This window comes from Mobula birostris, chromosome 1 (assembly GCF_030028105.1).
Source record: "Mobula birostris isolate sMobBir1 chromosome 1, sMobBir1.hap1, whole genome shotgun sequence".
Classification (NCBI taxonomy): domain Eukaryota; kingdom Metazoa; phylum Chordata; class Chondrichthyes; order Myliobatiformes; family Myliobatidae; genus Mobula; species Mobula birostris.
The window spans coordinates 109589408-109604351 of NC_092370.1; the positions used below are offsets into that span (position 1 = coordinate 109589408).

At 38.9% G+C, this 14944-nt stretch overlaps 1 protein-coding gene across 3 annotated transcripts in view; it reads right to left on the reverse strand.

Moving 5' to 3' along the window:
• scap (SREBF chaperone) overlaps nucleotides 1-14944 on the reverse strand; it is a 122943-nt gene that overhangs the window by 24045 nt on the left and 83954 nt on the right. For all 3 annotated transcript variants that reach the window (XM_072259992.1, XM_072259972.1, XM_072259981.1), the window contains 5 exons: nucleotides 12001-12099; nucleotides 8986-9228; nucleotides 6973-7418; nucleotides 6266-6481; nucleotides 3197-3398 (listed from right to left, as the gene is read on the reverse strand). In XM_072259992.1, the coding sequence (XP_072116093.1) occupies nucleotides 3197-3398; nucleotides 6266-6481; nucleotides 6973-7418; nucleotides 8986-9228; nucleotides 12001-12099 (1206 nt within the window). The remainder of the gene's footprint in view (nucleotides 1-3196; nucleotides 3399-6265; nucleotides 6482-6972; nucleotides 7419-8985; nucleotides 9229-12000; nucleotides 12100-14944) is intronic.

Sequence of the window (14944 nt, forward strand, 5' to 3'; positions counted from 1 at the left end):
AGGAGGGGATGAAGATGATTGATTATAGTTGATAGTAGAGCAGTGTACACACAGTGGCCATTTTATTAGATACACCTGCTCATAAGTGCAAATATCTCATCAGTTAATCGTGTAGCAGCAATAAGACATAAAAGCATGCAGACTTGGCCAAGAGGTTCGGTTGTTGTTCAGATCAAACATCAGAATGGGGAAGAAATGTGACCTCAGTGACTTTGACTATGGTTTAATTGTCAGTGTCAGACGGAGTGGTTTACGTATCTCAGAAACTGCTGATCTAAGATTTTCACAGACGACAGTCTGTAGAGTTTACACAGAATGGTGTGAAAAACAAAAATCTTCTAGTGAGTGGCAGTTGTGTGGGCAAAAATGTCTTATTATTAAGAGGTCAGAGAATGTTAACAAATTTCTCGACACATGCTGGTGATAATAAACTTGATTCTGATTCTGAAGAATAGCCTGATTGGTTCACACTGACAGGAAGGTGGCAGTAACTCAAATAACCATGCATTACCACAGTGGTGAGCAGAAGAACATCTCTGAATGCACTACACGTCAAACCTTAAACTGGATGAGCTACAGCAACAGGAGACCACACTGGGTTCCACTCCTGCACCTAATAAAGTGCCACTGAGTGTATACTATATGCATAGTCTTTAGTAAACCTTTTAACAAGGTACTCTGATTTAGAAGATTAAAAAACTCGCAGCACTTGATATCCATGGAAACTTGGCAGCTGTATTAATCTTTGTATCAATTTTAGAGTACTGTGTGCGGTCCTGGTCACTGCATTACAGGAAGAATGCAGTGAGGGTACTGAAGAGGTTCACCAGGGTGTTGAATGGATTAGTGAAAATTATCTAAAAGGAGAGGCTGGACAACTTTCAATTGTTTCAAATGAGGTACTGAATGTTGAGGAGTGATGGAAGTATATAAGATAATGAGAAGTATATTAGGGTAGAAAGTCAATGTGCTTTCTCAGTGAAAGATTATCAAATATTTGAGAGCACAGCCTTAAGGCGAGAGGGGGAAAGTTTAGTAAGATTTACAATACAAGTTTTATTTTTTAGAAAACGGTAGGTAACTGGAATGCACTGGCAGGGGAAGTGGTGGCAGCAGACAATAGCAAATTTTAAGAGGCATTTAGACAGAGACATGAACAGACAGGGAAATGGAGATGTATCTATGTTAACTTTTAATGCTCCTTGAGATAATCTAGCTAACAGGACACCGACATGTATCACAAGAGAATTTGAATACAAGAGAGCAGTTTGCCTTAAATGTAGAGTCCAGGTGAGACCACGGAGGGAACATTATATACAGATCTGGTCTAATTAATGAAGGAGGGATTTCTTTATAAAAGAAGTGCAGCAAAGCTTCACTGGAAAACAAGATTTGCAGTATGTTGAGAGATAAGGTACACCAAATTAAGCATTTTTCAATCTGAAAGAACGAGAGATAATGCCATTGAAACCTACAATATTCTTAAGGTGCTTGACAAAAATAAATTGAAAGTTGATTTTCCTGTTGGAAGCCAGAACCAGCAGTCAAATTTTCAAAACAGAGGTTGAATTATTCAGGCTGGGAATGAGGAGACATTTCTTCCAGAGAATAGTGGATCTTTGCATTTCTCTAAGAGATCCATGAAGCTCTGTTGTTGAATATTTTCAAGACAAATATTGATAGATTTTTTAGTAATTAAGGGATAAGGGGCTCATGCAGCAAAAATCAAAGAAGAACTTAAGTTATTTTGAAGAAGCTAGTGCCAAATGCAAACTCAGTAGCTTGCAGCAAAATTATAATTGGTTGTAATTTGGATTGCATACAAAACCAATGGACAAAAATCATTCAGTTGATGAGGAAAGAGAAACAGTAGCATTCTGATATGTCACTTATCCATTCTGGGACAACAATAGATTGGACACTGCAATGAACTTTGCCAAACACAAATAGCTTTACATGACAATTTGACCAATGTGAAGTATATGTGCACTTAAATTGAATCATCACATTTCTAATAAATACATCAGTGCTTCACAAATGATGAGGCACTTTGAAATGAGTTGTTATTGAGTCATGGGTTCTCTTGCAAAGAAGCTTTGCTTAATTCACTCATAAAGTCACTGGTCACAATGTTTTTTCTCCATAAGGCAATGCTGAGCCAGCCAATGTTCTGCACCATGTTGCCTGGTAGGGATGTTGAGGATTTCAACCAGGTAAAAATTGTTGAATATATTTACAGGGCAGGAGTGACAGTATTAGCACAAGGAAACAAATAATTTGGACATGGTGCTGTTGACATGCATGCATTTTTATTGTCCTTCTAGACAGAAGAAATCACAGGTTTCAGAGGTCTACAGAATCTCAGTAAATAGTTGCAACAGATCTTCCACATAATATTTTCTGTGGCCATAGGCCAGCTAGTGAATCTGAACTACTACATTTGATAATCTGCTCTTATGGTGGGCAGAAAAAGTCATTTTGTAGGAAATTCAGCATCAATAAGACACTTATATACTTGAATTTTCTAAACTTGCCTGGATGAGTGAACTCTAATAACATTCCTTTAGGGAGTCTGCAAGTGAGGCATTTGCTACAGAATAGTGGCTGCAGAATTTACGTGGTCACTCCATTTGGTTTTTACTCAATGGGTTCCCCACCATACAATGGTAGGAGTGTTCAACAATGATGATAACCATTAAATGTGATAAAAAAAAAAGAAATTTTAGATACTTTGTAAATTCATTTTCGGGTCTCACTGGTAAGGCCAACATTTATTTGCCATCCTTAATTTCCTTTGAGAAGGTGATAGTGAGATGCTTCTTTTGAATTTGTGTAGTCTTTCTGATTAGGTCCTCTCGTGTTTTGAGAATGATTTCCTGAAATAAGAGCAGTGTAAATGTGTCTTGTCACCTGGCAGACAATACCTGAATGCTATCCATAGCTTGCTGCATGTGTTCATGGACTGTTCCATGATTTGAATAAAACTAAATAGTTGTCTAAGCTATTTCAAAAGGTCAAGTGGTTTCAGGTCAGGTTTTTTTTTAATCTAACTGAGTTTAAATTCCTTCTAATCTCCAGAGCATTAGTCTGGGAGTTTGGATTACAAGCTCAGTGGCATTACCATAATGTCAATGTTGGGTTAATATCAAGATCACAGCCTGTATTAGGATACACTGGTTATCAAATGTCCACTCACCATTAAATGTCCCTTCAAAATTAGTGGCAAGGTTTCACTGATGGGTGGTGAGTAGCCATAGTCATCACAGGGTAGGTCTCCGCGTCGCCTTCTCCCATGAGAAAGACCACCCTGGCCATAAGTTTTTGGACAGAACACTTTATACAAGCAGAAGAGCAAAATTACAAGGAGGACTCCAGATGCCAGCCCAAGTGCTCCAACTCTACAAGACAGAATAAAGCAAAATCCAAATTAAAATAAAATTTCGGTAAGTGATTCAGTCATTACTAGTGGTCGACATTTTTTTCACTTAATGTCAGCAAATTTAAAACAAACATTAATATTCGACACATTATTGTACCAACAAGAAGAGCATTAGCCTTGTGCCTGCTGGAGTGCACAAAGTACTTTTATTGCTAAGCTAACTGCAATCACCCACAAGTTGTATCAGTCTAACTAATTGAATCAATTTGTTAGAGTTCCTTACCACTTAGAAAATGCAAAATTGGAAAGCCATTTCACTTACAAAACCCTAAAACGTCAAATAACAAAGTGTTATAATAGGACCCCAATTCATTGAGTAAAACGTTTTGTCAAGGATACGGCCAGAGCCTACTAACCACTCCTAGGATATGATGGTAGTGCTCGAGCAGTGAAGGCATCCAACTGCTACACCCTTGTTTGGTGGGATATAGGGATGAATGTGAAAAGTACAAACCATATGCTAGTTATGAATGTTTATAATCAAATGTGGGCCCTGACTGAAAATAAGCAAGAATTTGTTAAAAGCAAATCAGGTTTAACATCTTGACCAAGCTGAAATAAGACAGGCGTAATGAGCTGCATCAACTTCCAAAAATTGCTCAATAGAGTATTTTGCCATTGACTTGTTTTTAACTGAAAATACAGAGAGCAATAGGGAATATACTGGCATTAGTGCAAAGGAACCTGAGATGAATGAAGAATGGTTTGTTGTTGATGGATAAGACAGCCGAGCAGCTCAATCTTACTGAATAGTGGAGCAGCCTTGAAGGAACAAATTATCTTACTTTTGCTCGCACTTTCGATGTGCAGCCAATGTACTCTAGCTTACACTTTCAATGGGGGTGCAATGTTAGGAAGTTACCGATAAACTTTTGTAAATACCTTAACAATTTTATTTCTAATTCTAGCATCATACTTTTAAGAAAAACTCAGGAAAAAAAATTAGGGATAAGGGGTGAAAGGTGTTAGCAACCTAAAATGCATTAAGGTGAAGCTGTTCAAATCAGGTGAGGTTGAATAGAGGAGGTCAGGGTTCAAAATCATAGCTTTCATAATGATCACAAATAAGGAAAAACATTTTCAGTGGCATAGGTCAGAAAACAGAATACTTAAATTGATTAAAGAACAAAGAATATCTGTTCCTGCTGATACACCAACACTCCATAAAGTCACAGAATGCTATAGCACAGAAACAGGCCCTTCAGCCCATTTAGACCATGACAAATTATTAATCTGCCAATCCCATCGATCTGCACCAGGGCCATAGCACTCCATACCCCACCCATTCATGTATCCATCCAAATTTCACTTAACTATTGAAATTGAACCTGCATCCACCACTTCAGATGGCAGCTCGGTCAACACCCTCACCGCCCTGAGAAAAGAAACTCTCCTTAAATATTTCACCTTTCATCCTTAACCAATGACCTCTATTTCTAGTCTTACACAACCTCAGTGGACAAAGTCTGCTTACATCAATCATATGCTGACAAGATGGGCAATTCCTACATAGGATGTGATTTCATCCACTTATTATCATAGCCAGACTACTGAACTTATGACACACATTCAACTTAATAAAACTTGCATACTTCATACTTTATTGTCACCTAACAATTGATACTAGAACGTACAATCATCACACGATATTTCAGTCTGCGCTTCCCGCTCCCTGGATTACAAATATTAAATATTAAAAATAGTAAAAATTAGTAAATATTAAAATTTAAATTACAAATCATAATTAGAAAATAGAAAAATGGAAAGTAAGGAAGTGCAAAAAAGCTGAGAGGCAGGTCTGGATATTTGGAGGGTACGGCCCAGATCTGGGTCAAGATCCATTCAGCAGTCTTATCACAGTTGGAAAGAAGCTGTTCCCAAATCTGGCCGTACGAGTCTTCAAGCTCCTGAGCCTTCTCCCAGAGGGAAGAGGGACGAAAAGTGTGTTGGCTGGGTGGGTCGTGTCCTTGATTATCCTGGCAGCACTGCTCCGACAGCGTGCGGTGTAAAGTGAGTCCAAGGACGGAAAATTGGATTGTGTGATGTGCTGCGCCGTGTTCACGATCTTCTGCAGCTTCTTCCGGTCTTGGACAGGACAACTTCCATACCAGGTTGTGATGCACCCTAGAAGAATGCTTTCTACGGTGCATCTATAAAAATTAGTGAGGGTTTTAGGGGACAGGCCAAATTTCTTTAGTTTTCTCAGGAAGTAAAGGCGCTGGTGGGCCTTCTTGGCAGTGAACTCTGCCTGGTTGGACCAAGTCAGGTCATTTGTGATATTGACCCTGAGGAACTTAAAGCTTTTGACCTGTTCCACTTGCGCACCACCAACGTAAATTGGGTTGTGCGGTCTGCTACTCCTTCTGAAATCAACAACCAATTCCCTCGTCTTGCTGACGTTGAGGGATAGGTTATTGTCTTTGCACCATGCCACCAGGTTCTTAATTTCCTCTCTGTACTCAAACTCATCATTACCCGAGATACGGCCTACAATTGTTGCGTCATCAGCAAACTTATATATTGAGTTCGATGGAAACTTGGCTACACAATCATGGGTGTACAGTGAGTACAGCAGGGGGCTGAGTACACAGCCTTGTGGGGCACTGGTGCTCAGAGTGATTGTAGAGGAGAGCTTGTCCCCTACTTTTACAGCCTGGGTCCTGTCTGCGAGGATGTGCTGAAAACCAGGGATCACAGCTACAATATGCCATTACACCATACACAAAACCAATCCTAGTATTGTGTATATGTAGTTTGGCTTAAAACATAATTTTAATTAATTAACCATAACAGTGACAATTGTAATTAAGATCTCCAAGAATTTACTTGTAAAGTGTGATGTCCAAATGAACATGTGGCTTGGAGGAAGAATGCTGCTTATTTGGATCATTTGCCCTGTCTCCATTGATGTTTCTTGTCTCTCCGTAATCTGCTGGGAACATGGAATGGTATCGCTTTGCATCTTGAGGATGTCTTGCATCCAGAGCATCTTGCAGACTCAGATGGAAGGAGACTGGGATGATGGGAAGAATACTGACATATCTGTTAAATATATAAACATCAGTTAAACATGGAATCTGTTCCAAAAATAGTAGGTGGCTTCATACATTCACTATAACCCTATTTTTTTTTTAGCAGGACAACTATTAGAGGTGAAAAACTCACTCTGGCAAACCCTGCAAGAACAAGCAGGATCGTGTTAAAAAAGCAGTTAACTATGGCTGTTAAAACAAATCAGTTTGATGCACTGAATGTTATTTATTGTGCTATATTATTGTCTTACTCAATTATGTTTGAAATTATCAGCTTTACTCCAGGCTCTTGAGAAAAACATACATTACCAAAACACCCACCTCCATTTAACACATCCTTGCAAATGCTGAAACATTTCTTGGACCTTAGATTTTGCTACAGCATTTCATGTTCCTTTAGAATACTGATTTTATTCAAATTTATTTCAATATTGCCTCGAAAAATTAGCATCCTACTACATAGACAATATTAGCACAAATGATGACTCCAGTTCTACTTACTTCCTTGCCAAAGTGTTATTGTAATAACTGAAGAGTGTTGGCCAATGTCGGAAAGAAAGCTTCCGCCACATCTCCTCATCTTGCGCTCCCCATGTAATTTCCACTTTGAAATCATTTTCCTGGTGACTGGCCTCACTATGGACCTGCTCCTTGCCATCATCATTTATACGTTCAGGAGAGATCATGGGTGAGGCTTCCAGAGGATTGAAGCTCTTGCTCTGATCTGTGTCATGTGACTGGTTCTCCAGTGCTGGGCTTACATCTGATGGGAAGCCAGGCAAACCATCCTTAGTATCTCCCCTTTGGAAAACACCTGGCGGTACTGCAATGGATGCCAGGCCATTCTCTCCAAGTGGGCTCTGCTCAGTCACCTGTGCTGTTAGAAGTGTCCCAAGGCCAGCAGGATCAGTGTATACAAGGATCCCAATCCATATGACAGTCCCCGCCTCAAAAAGAGCAATCAGAAAAAGGTATTCAAATCCACTCAGAAATGTAATAATGCACCTGAAATTAGATATTCTTTAATACAGCATATCTGTTTCACCATAAAGAACTTCTGATACAGTTTAACTATAAAATTAACAAATATAGAAATTGTTTTAAGCATACAAGCAAATGTACTCATTAACAGCAAGATTAAGCCACTGATTTCCTCAATCCTGCACTGCCGTAAAATAAGATTGTGGCTGTTTTGATTGGAACTTTTAACTTAGTATTGTTCCATGCAATCTTTCATCCTGTTAGACAGCAAAAATCTGTGTTAAAATATTGAAAAAACCAAAGAGCTGCTATCACTTGTTGAGGAAGAAGGTTTCAAAGACCTATTTGTAGGTTTTTTTCACCTCTTTTTATTTTAAATGAATGATCTTTATTTTTTTTTAAACAGCAATCCCAATTTCTAGATTCCCCAAAAGAGAATTCATCCCGCCTGCATCCAACCTGACGACCTTATCCAATTAACCGAGTCACCTTTTACACTTCTAAACTCCAGTCGATACATACCCAGCCTACTGAACCTGTCCTCATAGAACAACCTACACATTCCAGCAAAATTCTAGAAGCAGCATTTAGATGGGAAATTCATCTTTCGTTAAGGTGGAATTCTAAGCATGAAAGAAAAATATATTCTTTCCGAATTGTTAATTTTGAATCACTCAGGAGATATTACAAATCTTACCTAAAGATCACCTCCAAAAATAAAAGTAGGAATTTTGATTATAAGTTCTACCTCCCAATTTGAAGCTTTCTGACATATGAACAAATGATTGACAAAACTCAGATGCATTTTAAGGATAGGAATGGATTGGTAGTAGATACATTGAGTGGCCACTTATTAGGTACCTCCAGGCCTTCTGCTGCTGTGGACCATTCACTTCATAGTTCAACATGCTGCGCATTCAGAGATGGTCTCCTGTATACCACTGTTGTAACACGTTGTTATTTGAGTTACTGTCGCTTTCCTGTTAGCCTGAACCAGCCTGGCCATTCTCCTCTTACGTCTGTCATTAACAGGATGATTTTGCTCATAGAACTGCCACTCATTGGATGTTTTTTTGTTTTTCACACCATTCTCTGTAATCTCTAGAGACTACTGTATGAAACTCCCAAGAATTCAGCAGTTTCTGATATACTCAAACCACCCTGTCTGGCACCAACAATCATTCCATGGTCAAAGTCACATAGATCACATTTCTTCCCCATTCTGATATTTGGTCTGAACAAATGAACCTCATGGCTATGTCTGTATGTTTTTACACACTGAGCTGCTGACACGATTGGCTGATTAGATATTTACAATATTAGCATGTGTACAGATTTACCTAACAAAGTGGCCACTAAGTGTATACTTTTCTATATATTATTTGTGCTTATATTTTAAAAGTCCACTTACATTCTCTCAAATTTTCTCTGTAATTCCCACATATCTGAAAGCAACCCAGGAGGTTGCACACTGAACTCAACAAATCTCTGTAATTAAATCACACATATGCACCATATTGGGAATTTTCCTACCATGATAATCCTCTGTGCAAGTCGTGTCCTAGCTAAGAAATAAACTACTCTCAGTCTCTTCGGTAGCCGCAGGTTTCTAAAAGAAGAAGGTTGCAGGGAGATGGTATAAGGAGCTGAAGGCTGCATTGTAGGCTGTCGCTCGAATCTCTTCTGCCTCGGAACTGACTTGGAATGAGGCAATCTCATTTGTTCAGAGATTTCTTGCATAGCTTCTGCAGGAAGGCGCTTATTTAAGTCAGCAAGCTAATAGGAAATATGGAAGTCAGAAAACTGAACAATTAGTACAATTTTTTTTATGCCATCTTTTCTCAGTATTCATCACTCCCCTGGTGTAATATTTAAACAGAACTCTACAACTAGATTATATTTTAAATAACAACAGACAATTCCAATGCAAATTCTTGATGTCAACAGCCTATTTTTGCCTATAGGTCAGCTTTTATTCGAACTGCTAATCAAATTATACTATTTAATCTATTATTTGCACTGTACTTATCTCCCCTGGTCTTTGTAAACAATTTACAAATTGTACTTGAAGTCTTATTGCCTGGCATCAAGATATGTATTGACATAGGAGAACAAGCAGAAAAAATATAACATACAAGCAGAAATATATTAAGGGATAATGTAAGCTGTATCTCAACAGGCCTGAAGTGCTAACAATATTGCACAATATGACACAAGTTTAATTAAGAAATGGAATACATGCACATCAGCAACAGAACTAAGGAAATAACAAACTAAGGTATTTCTATTATAGTGGCAAGGTTCACAGCCAGTGCTTGTTTTTTAGACTTCACACGTCCAGAAGCCCGCTATAGACAGCTGCAAGAAAAACCCTTTTCAATTACCTGATTTTCTTCATTAATTACTCATAAAATGTGGTCATGGGTCACTGGATGAATCATGGGGGAGCAAGGGATAAACGGTTAAGATATGAAGATAAGGTACAAAGATCAGACTTGTATTCTTTTCAAGATTTCAAGATTTACATATTGGATGGGATGGACAGACAAGATCTTTTTCTTAAAGTTAGGTAGCAAAAAACAATGAAGTATAATGTCGCCAAACAATTGATACTAGAGTGTACAATCATCACAGCGATATTTGATTCTGCACTTCGTGCTCCCTGGTGTACAAATCAATAGTAAATATTAAAAATATAAGTTATAAATCATAAATAGAAAATAGAAAATAGAAAAATGGAAAGTAAGGTAGTTCAAAAAAACCGAGAGGCATGTCTGGATATTTGGAGGGTACGGCCCAGATCCGGGTCAGGGTCCATTCAGCAGTCTTATCACAGTTGAAAAGAAGCTGTTCCCAAATCTGGCCGTACGAGTCTTCAAGCTCCTGAGCCTTCTCCCGGAGGGAAGACGGACGAAAAGTGTGTTGGTTGGGTGGGTTGTGCCCTTGATTATCCTGGCAGCACTGCTCCAACAGCGTGCGGTGTAAAGTGAGTCCAAGGATGGAAGATTGGTTTGTGTGATGTGCTGGGTTGTATTCACGATCTTCTGCAGCTTCTTCCGGTCTTGGATAGGACAATTTCCATACCAGGTTGTAATGCGCCCCAGAAGACTGCTTTCTACGGTGCATCTATAAAAATTAGTGAGGGTTTGAGGGGACAGGCCAAATTTCTTTAGCTTCCTCAGGAAGTAAAGGCTCTGGTGGGCCTTCTTGGCAGTGGGCTCTGCTTGGTTGGACCAAGTCAGGTCATTTGTGATATTGACCCCGAGGAACTTAAAGCTTTTGACCTGTTCCACTTGCGCACCACCAATGTAAATGGGGTGGTGCGGTCTGCTACTCCTTCTGAAGTCAACAACCAATTCCCTCCTCTTGCTGATATTGAGGGATAGGTTATTGTCTTCGCACCATACCACCAAGTTCTTAATTTCCTCTCTGTACTCAAACTCGTCATTACCCGAGATACAGCCTACAATTGTGGTGTCATCAGCAAACTTGTATATTGAGTTCGATGGAAACTTAGCTATACAATCATGGGTGTACAGTGAATACAGCAGGGAGCTAAGTACACAGCCTTGTGGGGCACCGGTGCTCAGAGTGATTGACGAGGAGAGCTTGTCCCCTATTTTTACAGCCTGGGTCCTGTCTGTGAGGAAGTTGAAGATCCAGTTGCAGATCTGAGTGCTAAGGCCCAAATTCCGGAGCTTAGGAATCAGTTTATTTGGAATGATGGTATTAAAGGCAGAGCTGTAGTCAATGAAAAGGAGCTTTACATATGCGTCTTTATTCTCCAGGTGTACTAAGGAGGAATGTAGGGCCAGAGAGATGGCATCTGCCATTGACCTGTTGATCCGGTAGGCGAATTGCAAAGCGTCGGGGTTGACCAGTAGGCTGTGCTTGATGTGTGCCATAACCAATCTCTCGAAGCACTTCATAGCAATTGATGCCAGAGCCACAAGTCGACAGTCATTCAGGCACGCCACCTTGCTTTTCTTTGGCACCGGGATTGTCGTTGCCTTCTTAAAACACGAGGGGATCTTAGGCTGAAGCCAGGAGCAGTTGAAGATGTCAGGAAACACTCCAGCTAGCTCACTTGCACAGGCCAGGAGATCCTGTCCCGGGACACTATCTGGGCCTGTCGCCTTCCTTGTAATTAAGACTTTGCATAGCGATGTCAGGAACTAACTCTTCCACTGTAAAAAATTGAAATCCATGCTCCAAACATATATCAGATCACGTCAACAGAAATTTTTGAAATTGAGATTGATCAATTTTTGTTGGGCAAGTTCATTATGGATAAGAGAACCAATGTAGACAGATGGAGTTAGGATTCAACAAAGATTTAAATGAATGATAAGGCAGGTTCTAAGTAATGAGTGGCCAATGACTAGTTCCTGGTTTAAGAGGAACTGGCAAGTAATGGACTATGGAAAATTCCAGGTCTTGGAGCCTCAGGCTTCCAATTGTAAACCAATATGCTATCATTGTGTTTAAGATAACATTCCAGAGTTTGAGAGAGAGAATAAAATTAAATTCAATCATATTAAATATTACCTCCATGCGGCGGATATCGATGGACAATACTGTTGTAAAGAAACACATCTGCAGAAAGAAATCCGAAACGAGTCCAACCACAGCAAATAGGCAAAATTCCTGTAAGAAATTTTGAGAGGGGTAGGGAAAGTTCACAAAACAAAAAACAAGTTCAATAAATGCTACAGGTGCAGACATTTCATAAAATACAAAATCAGAAATAGAAGAGGAATAACAGCAAATTAAACAAAACAAATTTTTTATTAAAAATGTACTCTCAATTAGTTTTTATAATTACATTCTGGTGGAATGATTTACACATAGTTACCTTACATATCAACAAGGTCACTATATATTACATTTTCAGATCTGGCTTTCAGTTTGATCTACTAAAGACTAGTTAAATTGGGTTTATCTTAGTTCTTACTGTATGCATTGTTTCCTAATCCCTAAAAGACCCAACATTTAAAAATTAAATTTACCAGTTATAATTTAGAAATGGAAATAGAAAAGAGGCAAATACATGATTTATCTCAAAAGCTCCTAATCCAATTATGCATTTCACACACACTTCACTTTCCTAAATGTCTGTTTTCTCAAAGAGAAATAGAAAATGCTGAAACTATTCAGCGGATTAGGCAGCATCTGCGAGAGAAAATAAAAACGGAGATGATATTTCAGGTCGTCAAAACTAAGAAATGTGAGAAACTGAATATATTTACAGTGCCTATAAAAATATTTACCCCCCCCCCCACCTTGAAGCTTTCATGTTTTATTGTTTTACAAGATTGAATCATAGAGGATTTAATTTGGCTTTTTTTGGACACTGATCAACAGAAAAAGACTTTTTCGTGTCAAAATTAAAACAGATCTCTACAAATATAAAATACAAAATAATATACTGCTAAGGGTTCATCCCCTTTAGTATGACACACCAAATCATCACTGCTATAGTTAATCTGTTTTAGAAGTCAGATAATTTGTTAAATAGAGATCATTCGTGTGCAGTCAAGGTGTTTCAATTGATTGTGGTAAAAATACACCTGTATCTGGAAGGTCCAGCTGCTAGTAAATCAGTATCCTGGTGGAAAACTATACCATGAAAACCAAAAAACATTCCAAGTAACTCTGCAAAAAGGTTATTGAAAAGCACAAGTCAGGAGGGAGGTGCAAGAAAATTTCCAAGTCACTGAATACCCCTTTGGAGTACAGTTAAGTCAATGTAAAGAACATGGCACAGCTGTATATGCCTAGAGCAGGCCATCCTCAAAAACTGAGTGATAGTGCGAGAAGGGGACTACTAAGAGAGGACACCAAGAGACCTATGACAACTCTGGAGGAGTTACAAGCTTGCTGAGATAGGAGACCGACTGTGCTTCTTCCACCAGCATTTTGTGTGTTTTGCTTGAATTTCCAGCATCTGCAGATTTCCTCGTGTTTGCTTCACCAGTTGCTACTTTATGAGAGAATGGCAAAGGAAGAGCCACTGTTGAAAAAAATTGACATGAAAGTTTGGCTAGTTTGCCAGAAGGCATGTGGGAGACTCTGAAGTCACCTGGAAGATGGTTCTATGGTATGATTACTTTTTTTCCAAAAATACTTTATTCAGAAATATTACAAAATAAAGTTATTTACATAAAAAAAAACATTCATTGACTCTGAGTCCATATTCAAATGAAAGATGTCTACAATAAATCGTTCATTGACTCTCAAACCTTAGTCAAGAATTAAGACTTATTTACAATAAAAATTTCTATGGTATGATGAAACCAAAATAGAGCGTTTAGTCTGGTGACCAAAAAGCTCAATTTGGCACAAGCCAACCGCACATCATCAAAAACACACCATCCCTACCGTGAAGCATGGTGGTGGCTATATCATGCTGTGAGGATGATTCACTGCAGCAGGCCTTCGAAGGCTTGTGAAAGTAGAGTGTAAAATGAATGCAGCAAAACAATGACTCCAAACATAAAGCCTGGAATGACTTAACGGAAATGGCTTAAAAACAACTAAGTTAATATCCTGGAGTGGCCAAGTTAGAGTCCAGACCTCAATCCAATTGAGAATTTGTGGCTGGACTTGAAAAGGGTTGTTTACTCATGATTCCCATGCAATTTGACAGAGCTTGAGCAGTTTCGTAAAGAAGAATGGGGAAAATTACAGTGTCCAGATGTGCAAAGCTACCCACACAGACTCAAGGCTATGATTGCTGTCAAAGATGCATCTACTAAATACTGACTTGAAAGGGGTAAGTAATTATGCAACCAATGATTTTCTGTTTAATAATTGTAATAAATTTAGACCTACTTGTAGAAATTTGTTTTCACTTTGACACGAGTCTTTTTTCTGTTGATCAGTGTCAAAAAATTAAATCCACTGTGATTCAATGGTGCAAAACAATATGAAAACATCCCGGGGTGGGGGTTGAATACTTTTTATAGGCACTATAAATTGTAATGAAGAATGAGAGTGGGGTGAAGCAGTAGAGGTGATGAAACTTTCAAGTCCTGCACAATAGCAGCACCACTATACTCAGCAATGTACCAGGAAAACAGTGAGGAACAGCTTTTAGGAATAGTAGTTGTTTATTGCTTATACATGACATAGTTTCGGCTTGGTTTAGCAGCAGAAAGCAGTGCTGAAAAGATTAAAAACTTCAATTACCTTATTTAAGAGGTGTTTCCACAGTAACTATTGAAAATCTATCAATCAACTGAGACAGATATCCAAGCAGCAAGGGGTAGACAGCTGAAATACTGTTAATCTGCCAGCAGAGGGAGGGACTATGAAAGCAGGCTGAGATCAAAGGAGATTTTGCAGTTTTCACTGACAGTGGTAGTGAGATTTTACCTTGAAAGTGGACTTCTCAGCCATGGAGTTATCACAGCCAGAACAGGGGTTTTGGGTAGTGGAGAGGCATTACAGTGAGCCATAGAATTACAGAGTCAGGGAAGGTAAGTTAGTC